A 20702-nucleotide genomic window follows, 5' to 3' on the forward strand; every position below is an offset into this window, starting at 1 on the left:
ACTTACCTCATTAAGTTTTTTAATTCACTCTTACCCAAAACACTCTAAGGAGGTCTTCTCTAATACCCCATTAAGATTTTTTTTTTAATTTTTTTTAATACCATTTTATCCTCACCTTTTTGTTACTTAGAGAGAGAGAGAGAGAGAAAGAAAGAATGGAAGAGAGAGAAACCATAGGAGACTTCGCCGGAGTCCGGTCGCCGACCTCCGGATTTTGGCCAACTTTCTTCAGATTCCGGTCACCGGCCACTGGAATGTGGTCACCTGCCGCCGCCCACTGGACTTTTCTGAAAACCTCACCGCAAATGTTTATTGCCCCCAATAGATGTTTATTGTCCCATAATGGTTGCCAAAATATGAACTAATCTCTTTAAATTTAGACAAATAAAACTTTGTTTAAAAAAAAAAAAACAAAGTGATTATATCAATTTAAAAACGTCTATTGCCCCCCAATAGATGTTTATTGTCCCCTAATAGAACTTTCGGTTGCCAGAATATGAACTAATCTCCCTAAATTTAGATAAATAAAACTTTGTTTAAAGAAAAAAAATGAAGAGATTATATCAATTTAAAAACATCTATTGCCCCTCAATACACGTCTATTGTTCCCAATAGACCTTTAACAGACCTCTATTACCCCACTAGAACCCTTTTTTCCCCCATTTTTTCTTTCCTTCTAGCCCTTCTGCCTCCATTTTACCAAATGACATTTCAAGTTTCAACGTGTCATGTTCAAAACTCCTCTAGTTGAATGTGATCAATAATAACTCTCTAGTAGAGTAAGTCAAAATTTATTCCATTTAGAACTTTTCCAGGATTTCCACAATAGTTTTTGAAGAATAAAAGTCCAACTTTGCTTTCCTTTGTTTTCTAGTGAAGTAATTATGTCTTACAATTCCCAATATAACCGAGAACCATCCAAGAATAATTGATTAAATTGTGGGTAGATTAATAATTAGATTGAGCGTAGAAAAGTCATTTTGCTTCAAATTGTGTTAGTGAGAATAAAAATCTGTTGTTGGGTAAGTTGGATAATTTTTGCTCATTTTAGTGCTTTGGGTCAAGAACCCAAAAACTAATACCAAATGATGTAACATCATAAGTGGCATATGCCACGTGACCTTCAATTGAATAATTTCCAGCAAATATAATTATTTTCATTTTCAAATTAGCCTAAAAAAATAAAAATCACAACATAACGTCCTCATCAAGAGAACAGATGTGTTTGGTGCAATACGTCTGCTTTCTTTCACATAGATGCTTATGTTGTTCATCTAAGACAATATATATCTTTTTGAAGAATATCATGTTGATATATTAATAAAACTCAGGCCAGAAAGGACTATTACATATCCTCTCTCTACCGTCTCTAGGTAGATAAAGAGTTTGTGGTAAAAAACCACAGCGATACATAGATTAGGTCCGATCATTTGACGGTACTCATGCTCACTTATTCAAAGAAAGCCTATAAACTATGTTACTAATGACAAGTAAATAGGCATAGTTGAAAAGAAAATAAAACTAAATTTTCTCCTTGCCCTTAACACTAGGGCTAGGAGGTTTTCCAGGGCAAAGCATGCTAAGCACCTCTTCAGCTGCAATCTTCATATTCTTTGAAGAGTTCTTGTTTTTCGACCCCAGAGGCCGGCCTCTTTTCTTCTTCTGTTCCACTTTGACCAGCTGCATAGTTTCCTTGGGGAATGATCCTTCCTTAGGAATTAAGACACCTCCCAGAGCTTCAATGAGGCCCAGGGATTTAGCAGAGAATTTGGTGTGGAATTCTGGAACTTTTAGTTTCTTGGGCATGATAGATGAGCTAGCAGCAACCTCTGACAGGACCAGCCTCAGATTTCACCCTGAAATCCGAAGTGACCCTGCGGGGCCCACCTTAGAAGAAATTCTACCAAAAATTTGGCGGAACTTCCCCTAAAATGGGCTACCCAAACCTGTACAAAACATTTACACTTAATCAATTCATCCTTATGCTCCTGGAGCCACCCTGCTCCCCAAATCAACATCAGTCACCAATTCCCAAAACACACATCTCAACTCGAATAGCATAAATCTCATAGGTAATCAGAGCAATTCTAACAGAAAGGTATAAGAGGAAAACCTAATTCAAAGGCAGATGCGGAAGCCATGCTGTTGACTATGCCTCAACTCGTGTACGCCCGACCTCAACCAATTCGCCTGCAAACTGGGCATTTGAAACCGAAGGGCCCAGGGGAAAGTACATAAAATACGTTAGCGTGAGTGGACAAAAATAAACAATTTTTAAACTAAATGGATTTTATATTTTCCCACATTTATTTCCTTCAAAACTCTCGATGCATGCAACGATTTAGAAAACAAATCACGAGAAGCTCCGCTCAAGAAAAACCGACTAGCCCCGCTAGCTAGTCACAAACAACTGAGAGGAAAGATCGAAACTCCGATACTCAACACGATAAGACCAGCCCCGCTGGTTACACGGAAATCAGACTAGGCCCCGCTAGTCGAGAAATGATAGGATATGGGGAAGAGATATCACCATACGGGAAATGAAGCCTCCCAGGCTCTACCTACCCTCAACTGCCACTCACACATAGATTGTGCGAGGAGGAGAACTAATAACCTCAACTTCCACTCACACATAGATTGTGCGAGGAGACCAAATAACCTCAACTGCCACCCACGTGAGAAGGAGAATAAATCACCTCTACTGCCACTCACCAACACAAGGTAGGTGAGGAGGAGAACAAGCTACCTCAACTGCCACTCACCAACACAAAGTCAGTGAGGAGGAGACCTAATAACATAACCCACGTATGGTGAGGAAAAATCATCGAAAACCAGTAAATCCATGTAGCTTCCCCAAATTTCTCACGAGATAGAAACCATGTATTCAACGACGTGACCCCGCACGCCAAGATTACTCTCAATCTCAAAATGGATAAGTGAGAAATAGGAATAAATCGACGGCGTGTCCCACACGCCCAGATATTCTCAAATCCGTAACTAAAACCGGAAATTAGTTTAGGTAAATCCCATTTCCAAAAATCTCTCAAAATCTCCAAGAAGCCAACCAAATCCAAAATCCTTAATTAGGCATTCCCGATGCCAAAATTGAAAGTCAATAAACAATTGAGAATATCCAACTCCATTGAAACTCATCTTAAAAATCTTCCAGGAGCTTAACTCGGTGATTAGGGATATGCTTAATTCCAGAAATTTACCTCGGAAATAAGGAATTCATCAAATAATATTATAAATCAAAACCAACCTTTGAAACTCATTATTGAAAGCAAATCCATGATATAATTCGAAATCAATTTCCGAAAATTAATTCATTTCCTCAAAAAGTAATATGAATAATCACTAGAGCATTATTTAAGAAAATAAATGCATGCATCGCTATTTAAAACAAAAGTCCACTCACAGTACTATTCCGACGATCACGCATTCGTGTTCCGTCATCGAGTAATAACTCGGTACGTCGTCCTGTACATAATTATATTCCGTGAATAATTCTTCACTAATTTAATACAATTCCTAAAATCAATTCCTCATAATTTCACCTCCCAATTCTCCTCGGATTTAGCCCAAATTATACCACTAATACCAATTCGTTAATTTAAAGGTTCCAAGGCAGAACCGTGAGATATCCGACGGTCGGATTCTCGTAATTCGGTAATCGAAACCCTATACTTCAGAAATTCATAATTAATTCCAAGTTTCTCCAAAAATCACCAAACTTCACATACAAGCTCTACACAATTTATAGGATTTAATGGGCTAAAAACCGGAATTAAAACACTGTCCTACACGCCTCCACGCTCCACCAACAGTGGAAGCGCGTGGGCCCCACACGCCACCGGCAACCACCTCCGATGGCCACCAAAATTTGGCAGTCCCATCCACTCAACAAACCCAACCTCTTTCTCAACTACAACAAGTTCCAATTTTACCTGGAAGAGCTCCAATTTGGCCGGTGAAAAATTTCCAGAAATTCCAAGAACCCTAGAAATTGAAATTGTTAATTCGACCTCTACACTGCAAATTGAAATGAAAGACCTTAGGGGAAATGATCTATGTCAAAAATCGAACCTTCGACGCCAATTTGGTGGCCGGAGACTGCCGGAATTGGAAAATATCGGTGTTGACTCAAAACTGCTACAGTGACCCTCCTCTTCTTCTCGTTGCTGCACCTTCCACAGTTCATATCAAGCTACGAAACGAACCCAGAAATGAAGAGAAGGAAGAGAGCTTTCCAACGACATCTTATACGTCAAAATCCGTCGCCGGATGGAGGAGTTATGGCCGGAAGAAGGTGAAGAGGTCGGAGAGGAAGAGAGAATCGGGGAGAGGGCTCGGTAAGTTTCCGAAAAATGGAAACTTACCACAGTAACTCGGCTATTTATAGAAAATTACCATAAACAGTAACTTTAGTATTTTGGCCATAACTTTCGCATATGAACTCCGATTTTTACGTACCACATATGCACGCGCTCGGTTTAACGTCCTCTACAACTTTCATGAAAAACATTTTCTCAAATTTTGACCCGAACAAAAAGTCATATTTTAGGGCCACTAAAAGTATCGAAACGACTGTAAAAGTGAAAGTAGTTGTCGTTTACCGTCCAAATGACTAGTAAACGGGTAAGTGAAGATACGGGATGTTACAACCTCACCATCATTACACAGAAATTTCAGCTTCTTTGGGGATGTATACGGCTATGTAGGCCTACTTCTTTTTACAATTGATGACTCGACTTCCACAGGAACTAAGGCTAGGGCATTTGTTTCTTCAACAAGCCTGAGGTCTTCACTACGCACCACAATAGGCTTGCGGTGCTTGTGCATAGCAGGCGTGCCAAACAAGTTGCGCGCAACTGGTGGCAGTAGAGGTGTTGTCAGTCCTTGAAACCGGAACGCTCCATGCTGGAAACGAAGATCAGAGAAACCTAGAAAGTGGGATGTTAAAGACTTCCCCGATGTCTTAGTCTTGCAGCAGGTTCATGCACAGTTTGTGTATCAACATTAGGACAAACTCCCTGTTCATGAAACAGTAGGTGACAATTCCTGCATTTTCCATGTAAATTCTCAAAGAAAATGGTAATTTCTTTCACCACTCTAGGAATGATTTTAAGAGTCCGTTTCAGGAAGAAAGGGTGGGATGTAGCATGAGCTACATGAACCCTAATCTGACCCTTATGGTCAAATAGTCTTTTATCAAAGTCCAGAACCTTACCCGCAACAGAAGCCACATTCATGATAGTTTTTTTTATCTTCTAAGGCTGGCCGGATACCTGTGATTTTGACCCAGAAAAAGAGCAGATTCATGGGGATGACAAGTGGATCTTCTAGGCCATCATATTGCTATAGCAGCACCGTAGCTTTGTTAAAATACCACGGCCCTCCCCTTAAAACCTTATTCCGATCCCGTTTCAGATCAAAGGAGAAGACAAAATGACCTTGGATACTGTCTTGGACCTTAAAGACTCCATCGATGACCCAGATGCGTCGGAAATGGCGCTGCAGATCTTGAGTGCCAAACTATTTCTTTGTCATAAGTTTGGCCAAGAGAAAAGTCTGAGAGTTTGATTGCCTTTCTAAGCTGTTCAAGTGTAAGATGTCAACAACATCAGAGCCCGCTAGGCGAGAGAAGCAGCAAAGCTCGTTGTAACGTCGTCAATGGATATCATTTTGCAGTAAGTAGGGGTCGTAGAGTGTGCCGTCGTGAGGACAAAGAATAGGGTTTAGGAGCGGCTTCAGAGTCGCATTAAGGTTTTCCAAGACAATATATATCTAATTATCTATGCATATTGAGATTTGAATATATAAGTCATTGTGTTGTTGCCTCAACTAGTGGAAGATTCAACCGATAGAACTTTACCTGGATTAATAGTATGATAGCTAATCCAATAGTTGGTCACTTTTCGGTGGTGTTCAAATGGGAAAAGCCTCATGCACTGGCACATAGAGTACATAAGAAGAGGATGATAAAAATGGGACCAAAATTGATCAAATCTTCTTCAATGACCTAGATGAATTCATGATTGAGATATGCAATAGTGAGAGACTCAAGCTTGTTCCTGCAAGTTCTTGGAAAAAATAAAACTGCCATTTGATAGGCATAATCTTTTTGTAGATATGGTCAACAATGGTATTGATGCTAAGTGAATTTAGGTTTTTCCTTTTGATGATCAACATGGTAACGTTAGAGTTAGGTGGTTGCAAAGTTGATAGGGTATGGTATGATAGATTTTGCCCGGTTTCGATTAAGAGATCTCTTCATATTTTTAAAAGAATAAAAAGAGAGAGAGAGAGAGAGAGATAGAGAGAGAGAGATAGAGAGAGAGAGAGAGGGAGGGAGAGATCTTCATATTTCGTAAGTTTTCTTGTCAATCTTTCTATTTTAAATGACAAATAATAAAATAGAAAGACATACTAGATATTATTAGGATTAAGATAAAGATGTGGCACATTTGGGATAGGTTTTTTGTATAACTTTTTGAGATCTCAAGCATTTTCCTACAATTTAAGTTACCAAAAACAGAAAGAGAGAGTGTGGATTGTAAAATGAGGAGTGTGAATTTCACTGCCTAAAATTACACGATGAGGCAATAACCATGGTGGGAAATCTTTCATCTATGTAGATGTCGCTTGATGCTTAGTAACTACTGTAGCTAATTCGTGTGCAAATTGTAGTAATGAGGTATATAACTATAAGAACCCAAAAAAGGAGAGTTCCGTGAGCACCTGAGTTTTAATTTTTTTATCTTTCTAAAAGTTTAGAGAAAATAGGTTATATAGTAGGGAAAATGTTCCTTCATATCAATACAAAACATATCTAGCGCAGTGGTCTTGCATGCACACCACTAGCACCGGAAGATGCTGTCATCTTGGGGCAGCAGTTCGGGGAGTTAATTACCCACAGAAAAGGACTTGTGCCGTGAGAGGTGGCCAAAGCCTTGAGAAGATACGCTCCACAAAGGAGGTGGCGAGCTGTTGGCCTGATGACAAGTTCATACTTACCATCCTCTGGCACGAGGAGGGTCAAGATGGATGACCAAATTCTAAAGGGACATGGTGTTCAATAGGCTTCTGTACAATGTTATACATTTTGATTGCGGGAAGCTGCCTGATATTTCCTTCCTCAAACGGTAGTGACTCCCAACATTTATAATGAATCCTGCATATAAATATGAGAAAAACTTCACCAACGCTAGTTTATCAAAATATATAAGGTAAATGATTCGAGCCGTGGTGCTCCTGTGCTTAACTCCTACAAAATAGTGCCCTATTAACACTAAACACGCGAGAACCATGCAAACCAGATGTTGAATTTAGCAACTATTAGCTCCACAACAAGAGTATCAACAGAACATTAGGAGAGATAACTAGACAACCACCTGGATGCAAGAGGAAATGGATGGAATCAATAGATTCAAAACCATGAGTAGAGATGGGTGCAACACGACTTGTACTCAAGAATTCGGTTTTGGTTCCCTTTGAACAACGATAACTTAGCAATTCTGGGATTGTTTTTTATAACTTCGGTTGATGATTAGATTGCTTTCTCTAGTAAGTCTAGGGGAATAATCATATTGTTGATTTCTACCTATCTATGAAAAGGGTTTACCAAGAAAATAAAATAAAAATACACACAAAAGAACAAGTACGAAAATTAACTAGGACATAAGAGGTAAAATTTTCAGAAATCATTCTACAGTAGTAATTCTAATCTCGAGTTACACAAAAATACTATTATGGACAGGGATTAATACACCCCTGTGCTCGGACTAGGAAGTCCTACAATGTGAAGATTCATGCACTATTACCGCCTGAAGCATGTATATCATTCAAGAAAACATTAAATCAGAAACCTGGTTTCTAGCACCCAGATGAGACAGAGAGTCATTACCCTCAATGATACTCCCGATCCTTCAATTTCTTGCTTCCTCTGGGTTTTTCTATAGGTGCATTCATTCCGGCCATTTTAGCATTATACTTTGCCCGAAGAGGATCATTGTAGGTCCACCTGAAATGCAAAAAGGAGTAAACTCAACCTCGGACCCAAAGTGAAACCCACAGAAAATTCAACAGAACACCATGCATAGCATTTGAAAGTTTCACTTATTACCAAAGAAACCCGAGACATAACAGAGCACAGCTAAGACTCCAAACATAATTAAATCTCTAAACTACCGAGTCTGACGATGCTCTGTCATTGAAATAACAATATTGCAAAAAAAATGAAAATAAATGTAACAATATCAATATGGCCAGAAGACATTGTCATAAGTAAAAAACAAAACAAAAAACTATTGAATTACAAGCATGACAAGCAGTAGGGATCTTTATAATGTGAGGTTCAAATATACAGAACAGCTAACCTACATTTAGAATCTTCTAGGGTTTAGTTGCTAAAACGTGCACTCTAGCTTCAGAGTTTGACATCAGAGTAAAGGTTTCTTAAAATCACTTCAAGATTGACATTAAATAATTTTCTGGCATCACACTGTATGTGTCTTGATGCCTCATACATTAGTGGGAATCACAAGAACTTTTACACTCCACTAGATTTATATTTCTTAGTTAACATACTTGTTTTCAAGTAAATCAAATGAAATGCTTTAATCTTCCATAGTTAAGAAGGTATTCACTCCATTTTAATTATCATGGAAGTTGATTTGCTTTACATATATGATGTCATAATCAATATTGTTTTGTCTCCCATAATGCAATTGATACGAACATTTTTTTTTTATTATTTATTTATTTATTTATTTTTTGGGGGTTACAAGGAGGCCTAGAAACGCCCAAAACGAAAAAGCAACAGAAAAGAAAACTATCTATTCAGCCTATTACAAGGATCAGCAGCAGTTCTTCTAGCATGATATGAAGACTTTTTCATCAATGAATATGCTATTTTTTTCAAACAATAAATCCTTTAGAACTCTAAATTAAGTGACTACTCATTAATTTTATACTTGTATCACATTTCCTAAGCTAATCTCCAAACGTACTAGTAAATCACCACATTCATATCAAGACATAGGATTCAATAATGTTATGCAACAGTACCACCATGGATGCCTCCATATCTGAGCACTCTCTAACCCATAGAATCTTAAGTGAACAGTGCATCAGTAAGATAGTGAAGTGAAAAACACATGAGCATAGCAAGATAGTGAAGTGAAAAACAGAATGGATAATAATTCATTTAGGAAAGTCAACTTACGGATTGTTCCAGTCAGTAGTATCCTCATTGACAAGATGGGTCCATTTTGTCCTTCCACTTCGACCAAAATGCTTGACTTGCATGACCTTCGGCAATATAGTTTTGTCCATTTTATCTTCTCCAGTTGGAGCAGAGAAATCACGAGTAAAAATTCCATCTGTTCCCACAGTTGCAGCATGGTCATCTGCGTCTGACTGGAAGAAAGCACCTTTGTGGTGGTACTTCTGCATGAACCTCCACTTTTGCTTTGGTTTTGGTGCAGGTTTAGGATTCTTCCTCTCCCATTCCCTCCTCTCTTCCTCTGTCATATTTCTTACTCTTTCAATCTCTTCCTTTTCCTTCAACATCGCTTCTCTTTCCTCCCTATCCCTCTTGATCCTGGCAATCTCTCTTGCCTTCCAAGCTTCATACTCCTCTGCCTCGTTAAGTTCATCATCAGTATCAATATCAGCAATGTTAGCATCCTGTTCCATACTTTTCTGTATCTCTTCATCCTTTCGGATTTCCTCAACCACAATCTGCTTTGTTTCTCTCTTCCTCTCCTCCAATTTTTTCTTCCTTGCTTCCTCAAGGGCCAGTTCTTCTGCCTCAATTCGCTCACGTTCAGCGATGGTATCTCTCTCAGCCTTGGGAACAAAGACTGGCTTGAGCATCATCATACCACCATGCTCATCTTCTGAGTCAGTTGAATACTCTGATTCCTCTTCCTCCTCCTCTTCTTCCTTATCCTCTTCCTCATCTTCGGAGGGGAGGAGTGCAGCTTCTTCTTGCTCCCTCTCACGCAACCTTTCCTTAATCCTTCTTCTCCTTTCCTCTAAAGCATCAGGATCCTCTTCTTCGGCATCTATCCCTTCCTGCCTCCTGGCTTCCTCTTCAATAGTTGAAACAATTTCAGCTTGGCGGATACGCCTGTGATCAGCCCTAACATCGTCGCGATTATCTATCCTGCTCTCAGCCAAACGACGCAGCCTAGGATCATCTTTCCTTGCAATATCGGAATAATCCTGAGTGGGGAAAGCTTTCTCGAGGGAGGCAGCCGCGGACAACCTAATATCGCCATCTTCGTCGGCATCATCTCCCCACTCAGGAGCTTTTCCAGGCCAATACCTTTTAACTTTAGTCTGTCCAATTTTACCTCTCAGCTTATCCCTAATGGCAATCACAGTGTCACTAACACCTGCAGTGACCGACATTGCTCCTATCTAGTACGTTGAACCAAAATTTCACTGAAACAAAAAACAAAGCAAGTCTTAGCGTTCCAAGTTGAGGTCAGAAACCCTAACCCTAAAAGTAAAAACAAAGCGGGTACGAATTAATTGATCGAAATAGAATTATTAAGCCAAGGGGAAATCTAACATTGCAACAAGTCAAGTCGCATTCAATATAAACTATCGAAAAACGCGAACGAATAATCGGAAAAATCAGAAAGACGAAAACAAAATTCAAACGAAAAGCTCACATAATAGCTATGGCGGCATCCGAGTTCTGCAGCGTAGGATTGGCAAAGCCTGGTCTCCGTTTCACTGCAAATTGGAGCCTCCTTTTTCTTTTCCTTAGAGAGAGAGAGAGAGAGAGAGACAAAGGAGCACTAGTAGAGGAGGAGGAAGAGAAGAGAAGCGAAGCAGTGAAAGAGAAAGAGAGACGCTTTTAAGGTACAAGGTAGGGACATAAGATGGAAATTGTTAAGACCCATAAGGATACTTTAGGTATTTACTTGGATGAATACCTTCTAATCTACGGTATTTATACAATTTGTCCAATTTGATACCTACTAATCTTCTTTCTTCTACGGTATCATACTATTTGGTACCTAGTCTTCTTTCATTTTTCAAAGATTAGGTATCAAATTGTATGAGTGGTACCTGAAGAAATACTTAGTCGGACAACTTCGTACTTCCATCCATTATTCGGTTACATTTTCATTTCTCTAGCTACTAAGATCTCCTTTTTCTTGATGAACCGAAAGGCCTTATCCGGAATGCTTGATACTCCTTTTATCTTTCGGACGATGCAAAAGCTGGTCAAGGTCCGATTTGTTACTGTGATTGATATTTGATTCCCCTTGCAGAGTTTGAGCTTGAGCTCAGAATTCCAGCAAAGAGGGAGGGGCGGCTTCTAACCACACCTTTTTTTTTACTCATTACAACATATAATTCATGATGGGGTTTAGGTTTACTTGGATCATTGCAATCAATATGTAAACACAAGCATTCTTTTTCTTTTGGTAAAAAAAACATGTGCATGGTCAAATCCATGGCAATGTATGGAAATCAACTTGAGCGCTACATCAGAACAGAAAGTTAAACTCTCATGTCTACCAACTTAACAAATTTGAAAGATCAAGTGCTATAGCTAAAAACAGAGAACCGATGCAAAATTACTTCACTGAATCTATAAGAAATTGGTTTACAGTCTAGTTTATCAACCAAATAATTGGTTTTACCAAGAAAAAAAAAATACATATGCGAATAAAACAGATCATCACTAAAAGACATCTAACCACTGCAATGCAATCGGTTTAATCGAGATCATCTGAAATGAAATCCGACTCTAAAGTAGGTAGGATCGGGTGGAATATCAAAGTCACGGTGACGAAAAAATAATCAGATCATCGCTAAGGACCTTCTGCTTATGAAATGAGAGGGAGAGGGAGCTGCTTTGCAGTTGTGAAGAACCTGCATTTTGATTTCATAACCACTCCTGTATGACACCCAGACGTGTGCCATCACCAGAAGGATACTCGCATTCCCTCCTGTAATTAGATGTTCATATATTTCATTGACCATTTCACCTGCAAGTGTGAAATTTTTGTACCATTTTGAACTGATAAGCTAAAATATACCTCCACAAAATAGAGCGCACACACAGTTGAATACATCTGTTCTATATATCCAGCTGTTTTCTGTCCAATAAATCATGGATATAATTCAAAACTATCCAGGCATAAGGATTATATGCAACAATACACTTCACATACATGCTTCTAGCTAATGTGCATGCTTCTAGCTAAGAAAGGCGCTTATCTTGAATCCACAACATAATATAGGTCAAAAACAATCAGCTCCACCTTTAACGCGACAGAAATAACAAAAATTGAGACATGATCAGACGCCAGACAAAGATTGAAATTGAAATACTTGGATGATTAAGTAATTTGGGCAGACATAATATCTCTTCCATTCCTTTAAACATATTAAATCAGACAAACTGGCTCTGAATGACAAACATATTTGACCTATCTAGAATAATCATCAACACTAATCTACTAGTTATCGTCTTAACAAACGTGACACATAAATCTGTCACATACTTTTAAACATATTAAATCAGACAAACTGACTCCCAATAACATATTAGATCAATCTGGAATTATCATCAACCCTAATTTACTTGGTCTCTAGAATTATCATGCTTAAGTTTGCCTGCAATAACAAGGTGACAGTATGTTGGAGTCTAAGCTGAGAGAATCAAGACGGCAAGTCTTGAAGTTAGCAAACAATAAATTCCATGGTCTCAAAGATAAGCAGAATTATTTACAATATCAAACTAGTGACAACGTAAGATAAGTAGCATTCATTAGATTCAAACCAGACAAGTATATCTCCTGTTTTATGAATTAGCTTTCTGATAAATTAAAAATAAAAATAAAAATAAAAATAAATAAAATTAAAAGAACTAGACAAGCATTTAAATCCTATAAAGCAAGAGTCAAAGTGTCTATCTGGTGCCTGGTGGTAAGTTGAGTGGTAACATGTCTAGATATATAGCTCATGAAAGTGTTGTTAAACCTTTTCCATAAAGCATTCAACAGTGGATAAGGAACATATCTTTTCACAACTGATTAGAGGGCAACTTTTATTTGTGAAAATAACATTAACCCTAATATGACAAGATCATAAATTCAAACAATGAGGCAAAAATAATCTAAAAGTTGTCATAGTAGGCTTCATTGATGGCCACTGCCTCTGATGCAAACTATGAAACTACTACTTCTCCAAATAGGGATGTAAGTCTATGGAAGTATGCATTAAACATAAAGTTACAATAGGCTACTAGAAGGTTTCCATGTACAGAATGAAGAAACAAGCTCAGGTTGCCCATGATTATATTTACCTCAACAACACAAAGCAACATGTAGTTTGTTCTGCCTCAACCAGCAGAAAACTCAGCCAAGTATTCCAGAGAGCCAGCCGGATTTCTCCCCAATCACCAACCAACAAATCAAACTCGCAGGTGCAAAATCTTTATAATTTAAAAGAACTCAAAAATCAGGATTACCACCAACTAAAAATCAAAATGTGTGCCTTCATATCCACCTCCAATCACCATCAGCATAAATGCTTTCAGAAATACCATGAGAATCCTTAGTGCACTCCGGAGAAAAATAAACTAGGCTTAAATAAAGCCCTGATGGACATAACCTCTTTCTTTAGACAGGTTGCTGACCAATATATACCACGTCACATGATTTGGTATGAATCCATTAGTCACACCTCTATGTAGAAGCAAACAAGCATCATTAATCATGCCCTCTTTGCAATGCCAACTGATCAAAGTGTTATAAGTAATAGCATCAGGGCATACCCCTTCAGCTTGTAATCTGTCAAAGAGATTCAAAGCTTCCCAAATGTGTCCCATCTTGCACATACCATTTATCAGGCTATTATAAGTGACTATATCGGGCATTAAACCGCGATGAATCATATCCCTTAGGAACTCAAGGGCTTCATATACTTTGCCACTTTTACAGAGGCCATTAATCAAAATATTGCATGAGATACAATCTGGATGAAGTCCTGTCCTCATCATTTCTTCAAACAATCCCCTTGCTTTTTCTACAGCCCCAGCTCTGCAGAGTGCCTTTACTAACCCATTATAGGTTATTTTGTCAAGAGGGCATCCTCTAGACACCATTTCATTTACAAGCTTCAGTGCTTCTTGGATCGCACCTCCAGTCAGAAAACCATGAATTAATGTGTTATAAGTTACAGTGTTGGCAATAACACCCTCCAATAACATATCATGGTACAATCCCAATGCCTCTTCCATCCTATCAACCTTGCACAATCCAAATATCAAAGAATTAAAGGTAAATATGTCTGCCTTACATCCTTTGCTTGATATTTCACTAAACAACTTTAAAGCTTCGTGGACCTTTCCATCCTTGCAGAGAGCAGATATTAGACAATTGTATCCCACGATATTCGGACCAAGACCCTTGTATGACATCTCATTTAAAACATCACCAGCTTCCTGTAGTTGACCTTCCTTGCATAACCCATCAACCAATATCGTGTAAGTTATCACATTGGGCTTGCAGCCCTTAGTTTCCATCTCACTGACCAATTCACGAGCAGAAGTCAAACTGCCCTTCTTGCAAAGTCCACGAATCAGAATGTTAAATGTATAAACATCAAGGTCACAGCTGTTACCCAGCATGCCATCACAGTAGACAACTTTGGCTTCATCAAAGCGTCCACTGGTAACATAACCATTAATCAAGGTATTGAAAAGCACAGCATTCGGGCTAGGCACTTTATTTAACAATGCCCTTGCTTCATCAACATGCCCTGTTCTACATAATCCGTTCATTAAAACTCCATAAGTTATCTCATCAGGAGTAAAACCCCGCAAAAGCATCCGATCAACCAACTTTGCTGCCTCCTGAATCCGATCGACCTTGCTGAGACCATGGATAATATCATTAAAAGTCTGAACATCAGGAGTGCAACCCATCAAGAACATTTCCTCCAAAAGTCTCAATGCTTCATTCACTCGCTCATTTCTGGAGAGGGCATGTATAAGAGTCTGGTAAACCACAGAATTCGGCACACACCCATGCTTCGTCATGTCTCTAAGAAGCGAGCATGCAGAATCCACCTCATTAACCATACAGAATGCCTTCAGAACCAGCCCAAATGTGTAAACATTGGGAGAGATGCCCCTACTCAACATGTCATAGAACACATTGGGTGCCACCTTGGGGCAATTCCCAGCCACCAGTATATCCAAAACAGCATTGTAAGATTTGAAAGTGGGTTCAAAAGAATAAACCCCTCTCATATCCAGAAGCAGCCTAGTCGCCTGACCAGGCAAGCCCGCTCTGCCATAATGTTTCATGATCATAATGAAAATGGACTCTCTAAAAACCATCCCTTCATCTTTAATCTGCATCAACAACCTATCTATGGCCTTAAACTCCCCCGCCGCGCCAAGCTTATCAATCAACATATAGTACACATCAAATGAATGGCTATATCCCCTCTGGGCACCCACCAATTCGAATATTTCCATTGACGTGGGCACGTCAAGTGGGAGTTCAAGAAACTTACAAAGCTGAACTGGGGAAATTTGAACGAGTGATTTCCGAAGTTCATTGAGGTCAAATGGCTTAAGCAACCTCTCCCACTCATTCTCTGACTCTAAACCACTGTCATTGCTACCCTTAACATACCCAGCTGAGAAAATCCCAAAACGGTGAGTATTGATCAAAGACTGCAACTTTTTGGTCAGAGGATGCCAAAGTTTTGGAATTTTTAACATTACTCTAAATGGGTATAGCAGAACTCTCAGAAACTAAGCAGAAAACCTGGAACGAAAACTCAAGTTCCTATGAAATTTGGTATATACAAGAAAGGGTGATGTTACCTGAGTGAGGATTTATTCAACTGAGCAATTCCAGCAGTGGCAGAGATGAGACGATTGGGAAAACCCAATTGGATGCAGATGAAATTGAACAATCTGGTTAGGTTTGAGAGAGTAGCAAAACCTTCCCATTTCAGCGGGTTTAACTAGCCGATGCATTTTCCTCAAGCTGCTCCTGCACTCCAAATTTAGCTCACGCTGTTTGAGCCTCTCTTCCGTCTTTTTTTATTTTTATTTTTTTTTCCTCCCTTACCACAAAACAAAACAAAAAATTCATTTTTGTTCAAGTAAATCCACAATACGTGTCTGCCCCAAACTCGAAGCTACTTGCTCTAGTTGAAATATGGTTTATATTATAGATATTCTCGGAGAATCTTAGGAGATATCTAATCAATGTAAGATTATGTTTTCATGTACAACTCTATCTCTATGCTTGTAATTCTCTATATAAAGAGACCCCTATTATCAATTAAAGTACGACTCAATTCTCTTCCAATTCAGTTTTCCTTAAACATGTTATCAGCACGAAGCTCTAACCTTGAAACAAATAGCCAAACCCTGATTCAAGAAGCTAAAAACTTTGAATCCGAATACAAAACCTTGAAGCCTTTTCTGCCTCCACTTCACACCTTGAAGAATTCGATTCCAGGAGTCTAGAACAGGCGGCGGCACCCCAAGAACCGGTCGGAAACCTACCGAACAGGCCACCGGAAGCTCCATACAACTCGCAACAAATATTCTACCAATTCACCATCTTCCGGACCTCCAATTTCCACCAAATTTTGGTAGCAGAAGCCCATTGATTTGAAGTTTCAGGAACCTGAAGAAAAGGTACAAAAACCGGCCTAAAAAGACGTGAACCGGGCACCTGAACAGCTGCATCTTGAACAGGCAGAAAAGAAGAAAAGAAAAAGAGAAGAAAGGAGGCCCAGCCCAGAAGAAGAAAGGAACAGACCCAGAAGCCCACTGACCCAAGCCTAGAAGCCCGCTGACATCAGCCCTAGGACTCGTGCCATGTCAGCAGTGCCATGTCAGCCTTACGATCAACCCTCGTTCAACCTCCAGTCAACGACTTTTCCGGCCATTTTCAGGCTACTTTTTCCAGTCAAATTTTCCGGCGACCTATTTTGAGATATCTTTTACTAAATGTTTCCATTTTTTTTAGAGTTTTTTAATTCAAGTTCTCTTCTTTTTCGGGGACTTGCAACCTCCCTTCTTCTACCCCCCTTTCTTTATCATAGGGGAAACTAAATTAAGCCGAATTGTGGGGGTTCGTGCTCACTCCAAGCTTGGAGCTTATAGAGTTCTCCAAACTTAAAGTTTGTTGAGATAAAACGATCGACCACAAACATCATTGTTTCGATCTAATTCAACCCCTCTTGGAATTGAATTTCTTGGAAGCGACTACACTAGGAAATTCCTAATTTCTTGGAAGCGACTACTCTAAGAAATTTTATTTGTTTTCGTGGTAGCCTTTTTCGCTCCGAAACTAACCCTAATTTCTCGTTCTCTTTCAGGATGAGTAACCTGAACAAATTGGACTTTGCTCCATTGGGAACAACTGGCTCTAAATATCACAGGTGGGTTCGTGATATCCGCCAGCATCTCAAGGCCGATGGAATCTTGGATACGATTCTCAAGCCTAGCTAGTACATGCTAATTGTTGAGCAAGCTCAAGCTTTGAAAGCAAATAGAGCAGCCTTAGAGGCAAATAAGGCGAAAGCCATCATCCTAATGACTCGTCATATAGATGATTCACTCCAGTACGAGTGTATGAATGAAGAAAACCCCAGAAGGCTGTGGGTCTCACTCGAAGATAGATTTGGCAACGTTCGTGACTCCCTGCTTCCCGACCTAGAAGTGAGATGGCATAGCCTCCGCTTCTGTGATTTCAAGTCAGTTCTTGACTACAACTCGGAAGCACTTCGCATTAAATCCTTAATGGAATTTTGTGGTAAAGAGATCACAGATGCGATGTTGATTGAGAAGACTCTCTCTACCTTCCCCGTCTCTGCATTGATGGTTGCTAAGAACTATCGAATCGATGTTGTTGCAGGACGGATCAGAAAGTTTCATGAGCTCATTGGAGCTATGAATGTCGCTGAAAAGCATGACAACATCCTTGTGAAGAACTATAATTCGAGATCCTTGGAAATAGAGCATATTCTGGAATCTAATTATAGTTGCGCCCTTAAGAGAAGGCGCCAAGAGCAAAACCCTAATCTTAGGGATACTTCTGGACGTTCTGGTCCATATAATCGCTCTACTTGGGAAGGTAACCGCCAAAATAGGTGAACACAGAACCGAAAGGGTAAACGTGGAAAGAGAGAGGAAGGCAACGCCTCTGGCCCTGTTGGTGGCGCCACCAACACTAAGAGCCATCTAAATGACGCTTTCAAAGCACCTTAATCAATGGAGTTTGAGCAAAGAGATGTATGTTCTCGATGTGGAGTGTCTGATCATTGGGCACACATTTGTAGAGCTCGTGAAGAAATAGTCACCGCCTACAAAGCATATTGTGAAGCAAGAGAAGCTCACTATATGGAACAAAAAGATCAAGAAGATGATCTGAGTGAAGGGTTGAAGACTACAAATCTAGCTGGGATCAATAGATCGCCAATTCTGTTTAAGTCTTTATTTTTCCAAGAGATGTAATAGGCAATTGCCATATATTTTTGTAGTAAATGCCAATGGTTTAGTTTTTCTTCAAAGTAGGCTCACTCAAAGTAAGTGTGATGTCTAGGAAGGTTCTGAGATTAGTGGTACTTAAGCGAGCTTTGCTCCACCGACATCTCTCTACTCACCTGGTCACATTTATTTTGGAATTACCGAAAGAAGTTAGACGACTACCATTGTTTTGCATTAGCTATCATTTTGGATTAGCAATGATGTAACTCCGTTGGCTTATGAATAAAATTTCGAGTTCTTTATGACTCCATTTTGATTCTGAGCATATGACTTTTGTGACTACGATGGCTGGGCCATCAATATTAATTCAAGGATATGGAATAGCATAAGTTCCACTTGCCAAATGGCACCTTAATTACTGTCATATAAACTCTCTACGCTCCTAGGGCTAATACCACCTATGAATAGCCAACGGATTCCATGCGAAAACTCATGTAGAGAACGGAAATGAGTTCCTTTGCAATACCTCTAATGATTGCGAACAAAGGCGCATCTTAGAGAAGTTTATGTGTCTCTCTAGTAGATTCTATGTCACTATTCGAGCTATTAATCCAATAAAGTTATGAGAGAAGATCTTTTGGATTTAGACACATATTGGTTTTGTCACGGCAGGATAGATCATCCTAGTCATGATATGATGATCTATCTACTAAATACTTCACATGGACATCATTTCTTTCGAGCGAAACGAAGCATGAATCAAAAGTTGATTTCTGGACTAAGTGTGACCTACACAGCTGCCTAGGGCACCGCCTCCGTCCACCACCAGCCTAGGGCTGGCGCAGTCCCTATCCATGATGCCATGGATGGAGTCCATCATGGTGATGGCGCCCTAGGTGATGCTGCAATCACCAACTTGCTTCAAATAGCGTTTCAGATGCTCAGGCCCAACCAAAATTCTCATTGGTTGCTTCTAAAGCCTCTCGCTTATTTTACAAAGCCCGTTCCTTAGGGAAATTAGGACTGAGACCATCTTATGCAAAGGATATGAAAATACTCATTATGTTCTTACATAGAATCCATGGGGATTCTATGGACTGATTCAACCAACTTGCGGATGTTTAAATATCCCATGATATTGGTTGATACGCAAACACGCTGGTCACGTGTTTTGCCATTGTCCACTTGTAATGCTGCTTATGCTACACTCCTAGCAAATATCATATGACAACTGGCTCACTCCCCGGATCATCATATTCCGTCAATTGGACTTGACAATGCTAGCGAGTTTACATCGAAGACTTTCGATGGTTATTGAATTGAGACTAATGTTGGACATCACATTCCCATAAACACACCCAAATGGTCTCACAGAAATGTCTACAATGGTAGTCCGGACATTGGTAATGCGCACAAATCTCCTTATATCCGCTTGGGGTGATGCAATATCGCATGCAGCTATGCTAATTCGTCTACGACCCACCGCCACTCAATCTACCTCTACGTTACAACTAGTGACTAGGTACAAGTATCATACTTACGCATCTTTGAGTGTGCCAATTACGCCGCCATAGCACTCTATGATGGGTATGTACAGACAAATGAGCAACTACGTTGGATTTAAGACTCCAACAATCGTCCGGCACTTAATGCCCTTGCAAGGCGATCTCCTTATCGCTAAATTTTCGGATTGTCACTTTGATGAGACAGTCTTCCCGTCGTTAGGGGGAGATACGAACACGGATGTTCAGCAGGAACGATAGGAATTGTCGTGGTCTATCTCCACTATGTCTCATCTCGATCCCTACTACAGTGACGAGATCACACATCTGCTGCAAATATGCCTGCAAGGAAGTACGTCCCTACACGAGGACGTAGCGCCACACTACACGGAGGTAGGCATGACGCCAATGCCAAAGAGAGTGGCACTATGGCGTTACAGGCCATGGCCCCAGCTAGGATGCGTGGGAAGCTCGTGGGTTCAAAGGATGATTTGGCACACTCCAATCATTTGATCATCAACACTCAAAATCTGTCTCATGAGAATCTTCCAGGTTATGGTTATCATTGGGGGACGCCTCAACGTCAGAACCTATTCCTGAAAATATAGAGTTCTATGAATATTACACTAGTGTACATGAGACGTGGGATAGAAACTCCATCATAATTGATGATGTAGTCACGCACTTCAAATAATAGAAAT

The 20702-nt window shown here is 39.7% G+C and overlaps 2 protein-coding genes across 7 annotated transcripts; both read right to left on the minus strand.

Moving 5' to 3' along the window:
- Nucleotides 1-6700: 6700 nt before the first annotated feature.
- On the minus strand, nucleotides 6701-10843 carry LOC112178730 (microfibrillar-associated protein 1). 3 transcript variants are annotated; one of them, XM_024316932.2, is made up of 4 exons: nucleotides 10686-10843; nucleotides 9227-10452; nucleotides 7869-8023; nucleotides 6701-7174 (listed from the first exon to the last, which is right to left on the minus strand). In XM_024316932.2, exons 2-3 carry the CDS (start codon nucleotides 10417-10419, stop codon nucleotides 7909-7911), a joined length of 1308 nt encoding a protein of 435 aa, XP_024172700.1. In that variant the 5' UTR covers nucleotides 10420-10452; nucleotides 10686-10843; the 3' UTR covers nucleotides 6701-7174; nucleotides 7869-7908. The 3 variants fall into 3 exon arrangements, with proteins under 3 accessions (XP_024172700.1, XP_024172699.1, XP_040367184.1); XM_024316931.2 differs by having other exon boundaries at nucleotides 7907-8023; nucleotides 10686-10842; XM_040511250.1 differs by lacking the exon at nucleotides 6701-7174 and having other exon boundaries at nucleotides 7662-8023.
- Nucleotides 10844-11594: 751 nt separating this feature from the next.
- On the minus strand, nucleotides 11595-16083 carry LOC112180642 (pentatricopeptide repeat-containing protein At5g64320, mitochondrial). Of its 4 annotated transcripts, XM_024319202.2 has the most exons (3): nucleotides 13340-16083; nucleotides 12069-12128; nucleotides 11595-11978 (listed from the first exon to the last, which is right to left on the minus strand). In XM_024319202.2, exon 1 carries the CDS (start codon nucleotides 15767-15769, stop codon nucleotides 13622-13624), a length of 2148 nt encoding a protein of 715 aa, XP_024174970.1. In that variant the 5' UTR covers nucleotides 15770-16083; the 3' UTR covers nucleotides 11595-11978; nucleotides 12069-12128; nucleotides 13340-13621. The 4 variants fall into 4 exon arrangements, with proteins under 4 accessions (XP_024174970.1, XP_024174969.1, XP_024174968.1 ...); XM_024319201.2 differs by lacking the exon at nucleotides 12069-12128 and having other exon boundaries at nucleotides 11595-12017; XM_024319200.2 differs by having other exon boundaries at nucleotides 11595-12128.
- Between the last annotated feature and the right edge of the window lie 4619 nt (nucleotides 16084-20702).

Source organism: Rosa chinensis, chromosome 7 (assembly GCF_002994745.2).
Source record: "Rosa chinensis cultivar Old Blush chromosome 7, RchiOBHm-V2, whole genome shotgun sequence".
Lineage (NCBI taxonomy): Eukaryota > Viridiplantae > Streptophyta > Magnoliopsida > Rosales > Rosaceae > Rosa > Rosa chinensis.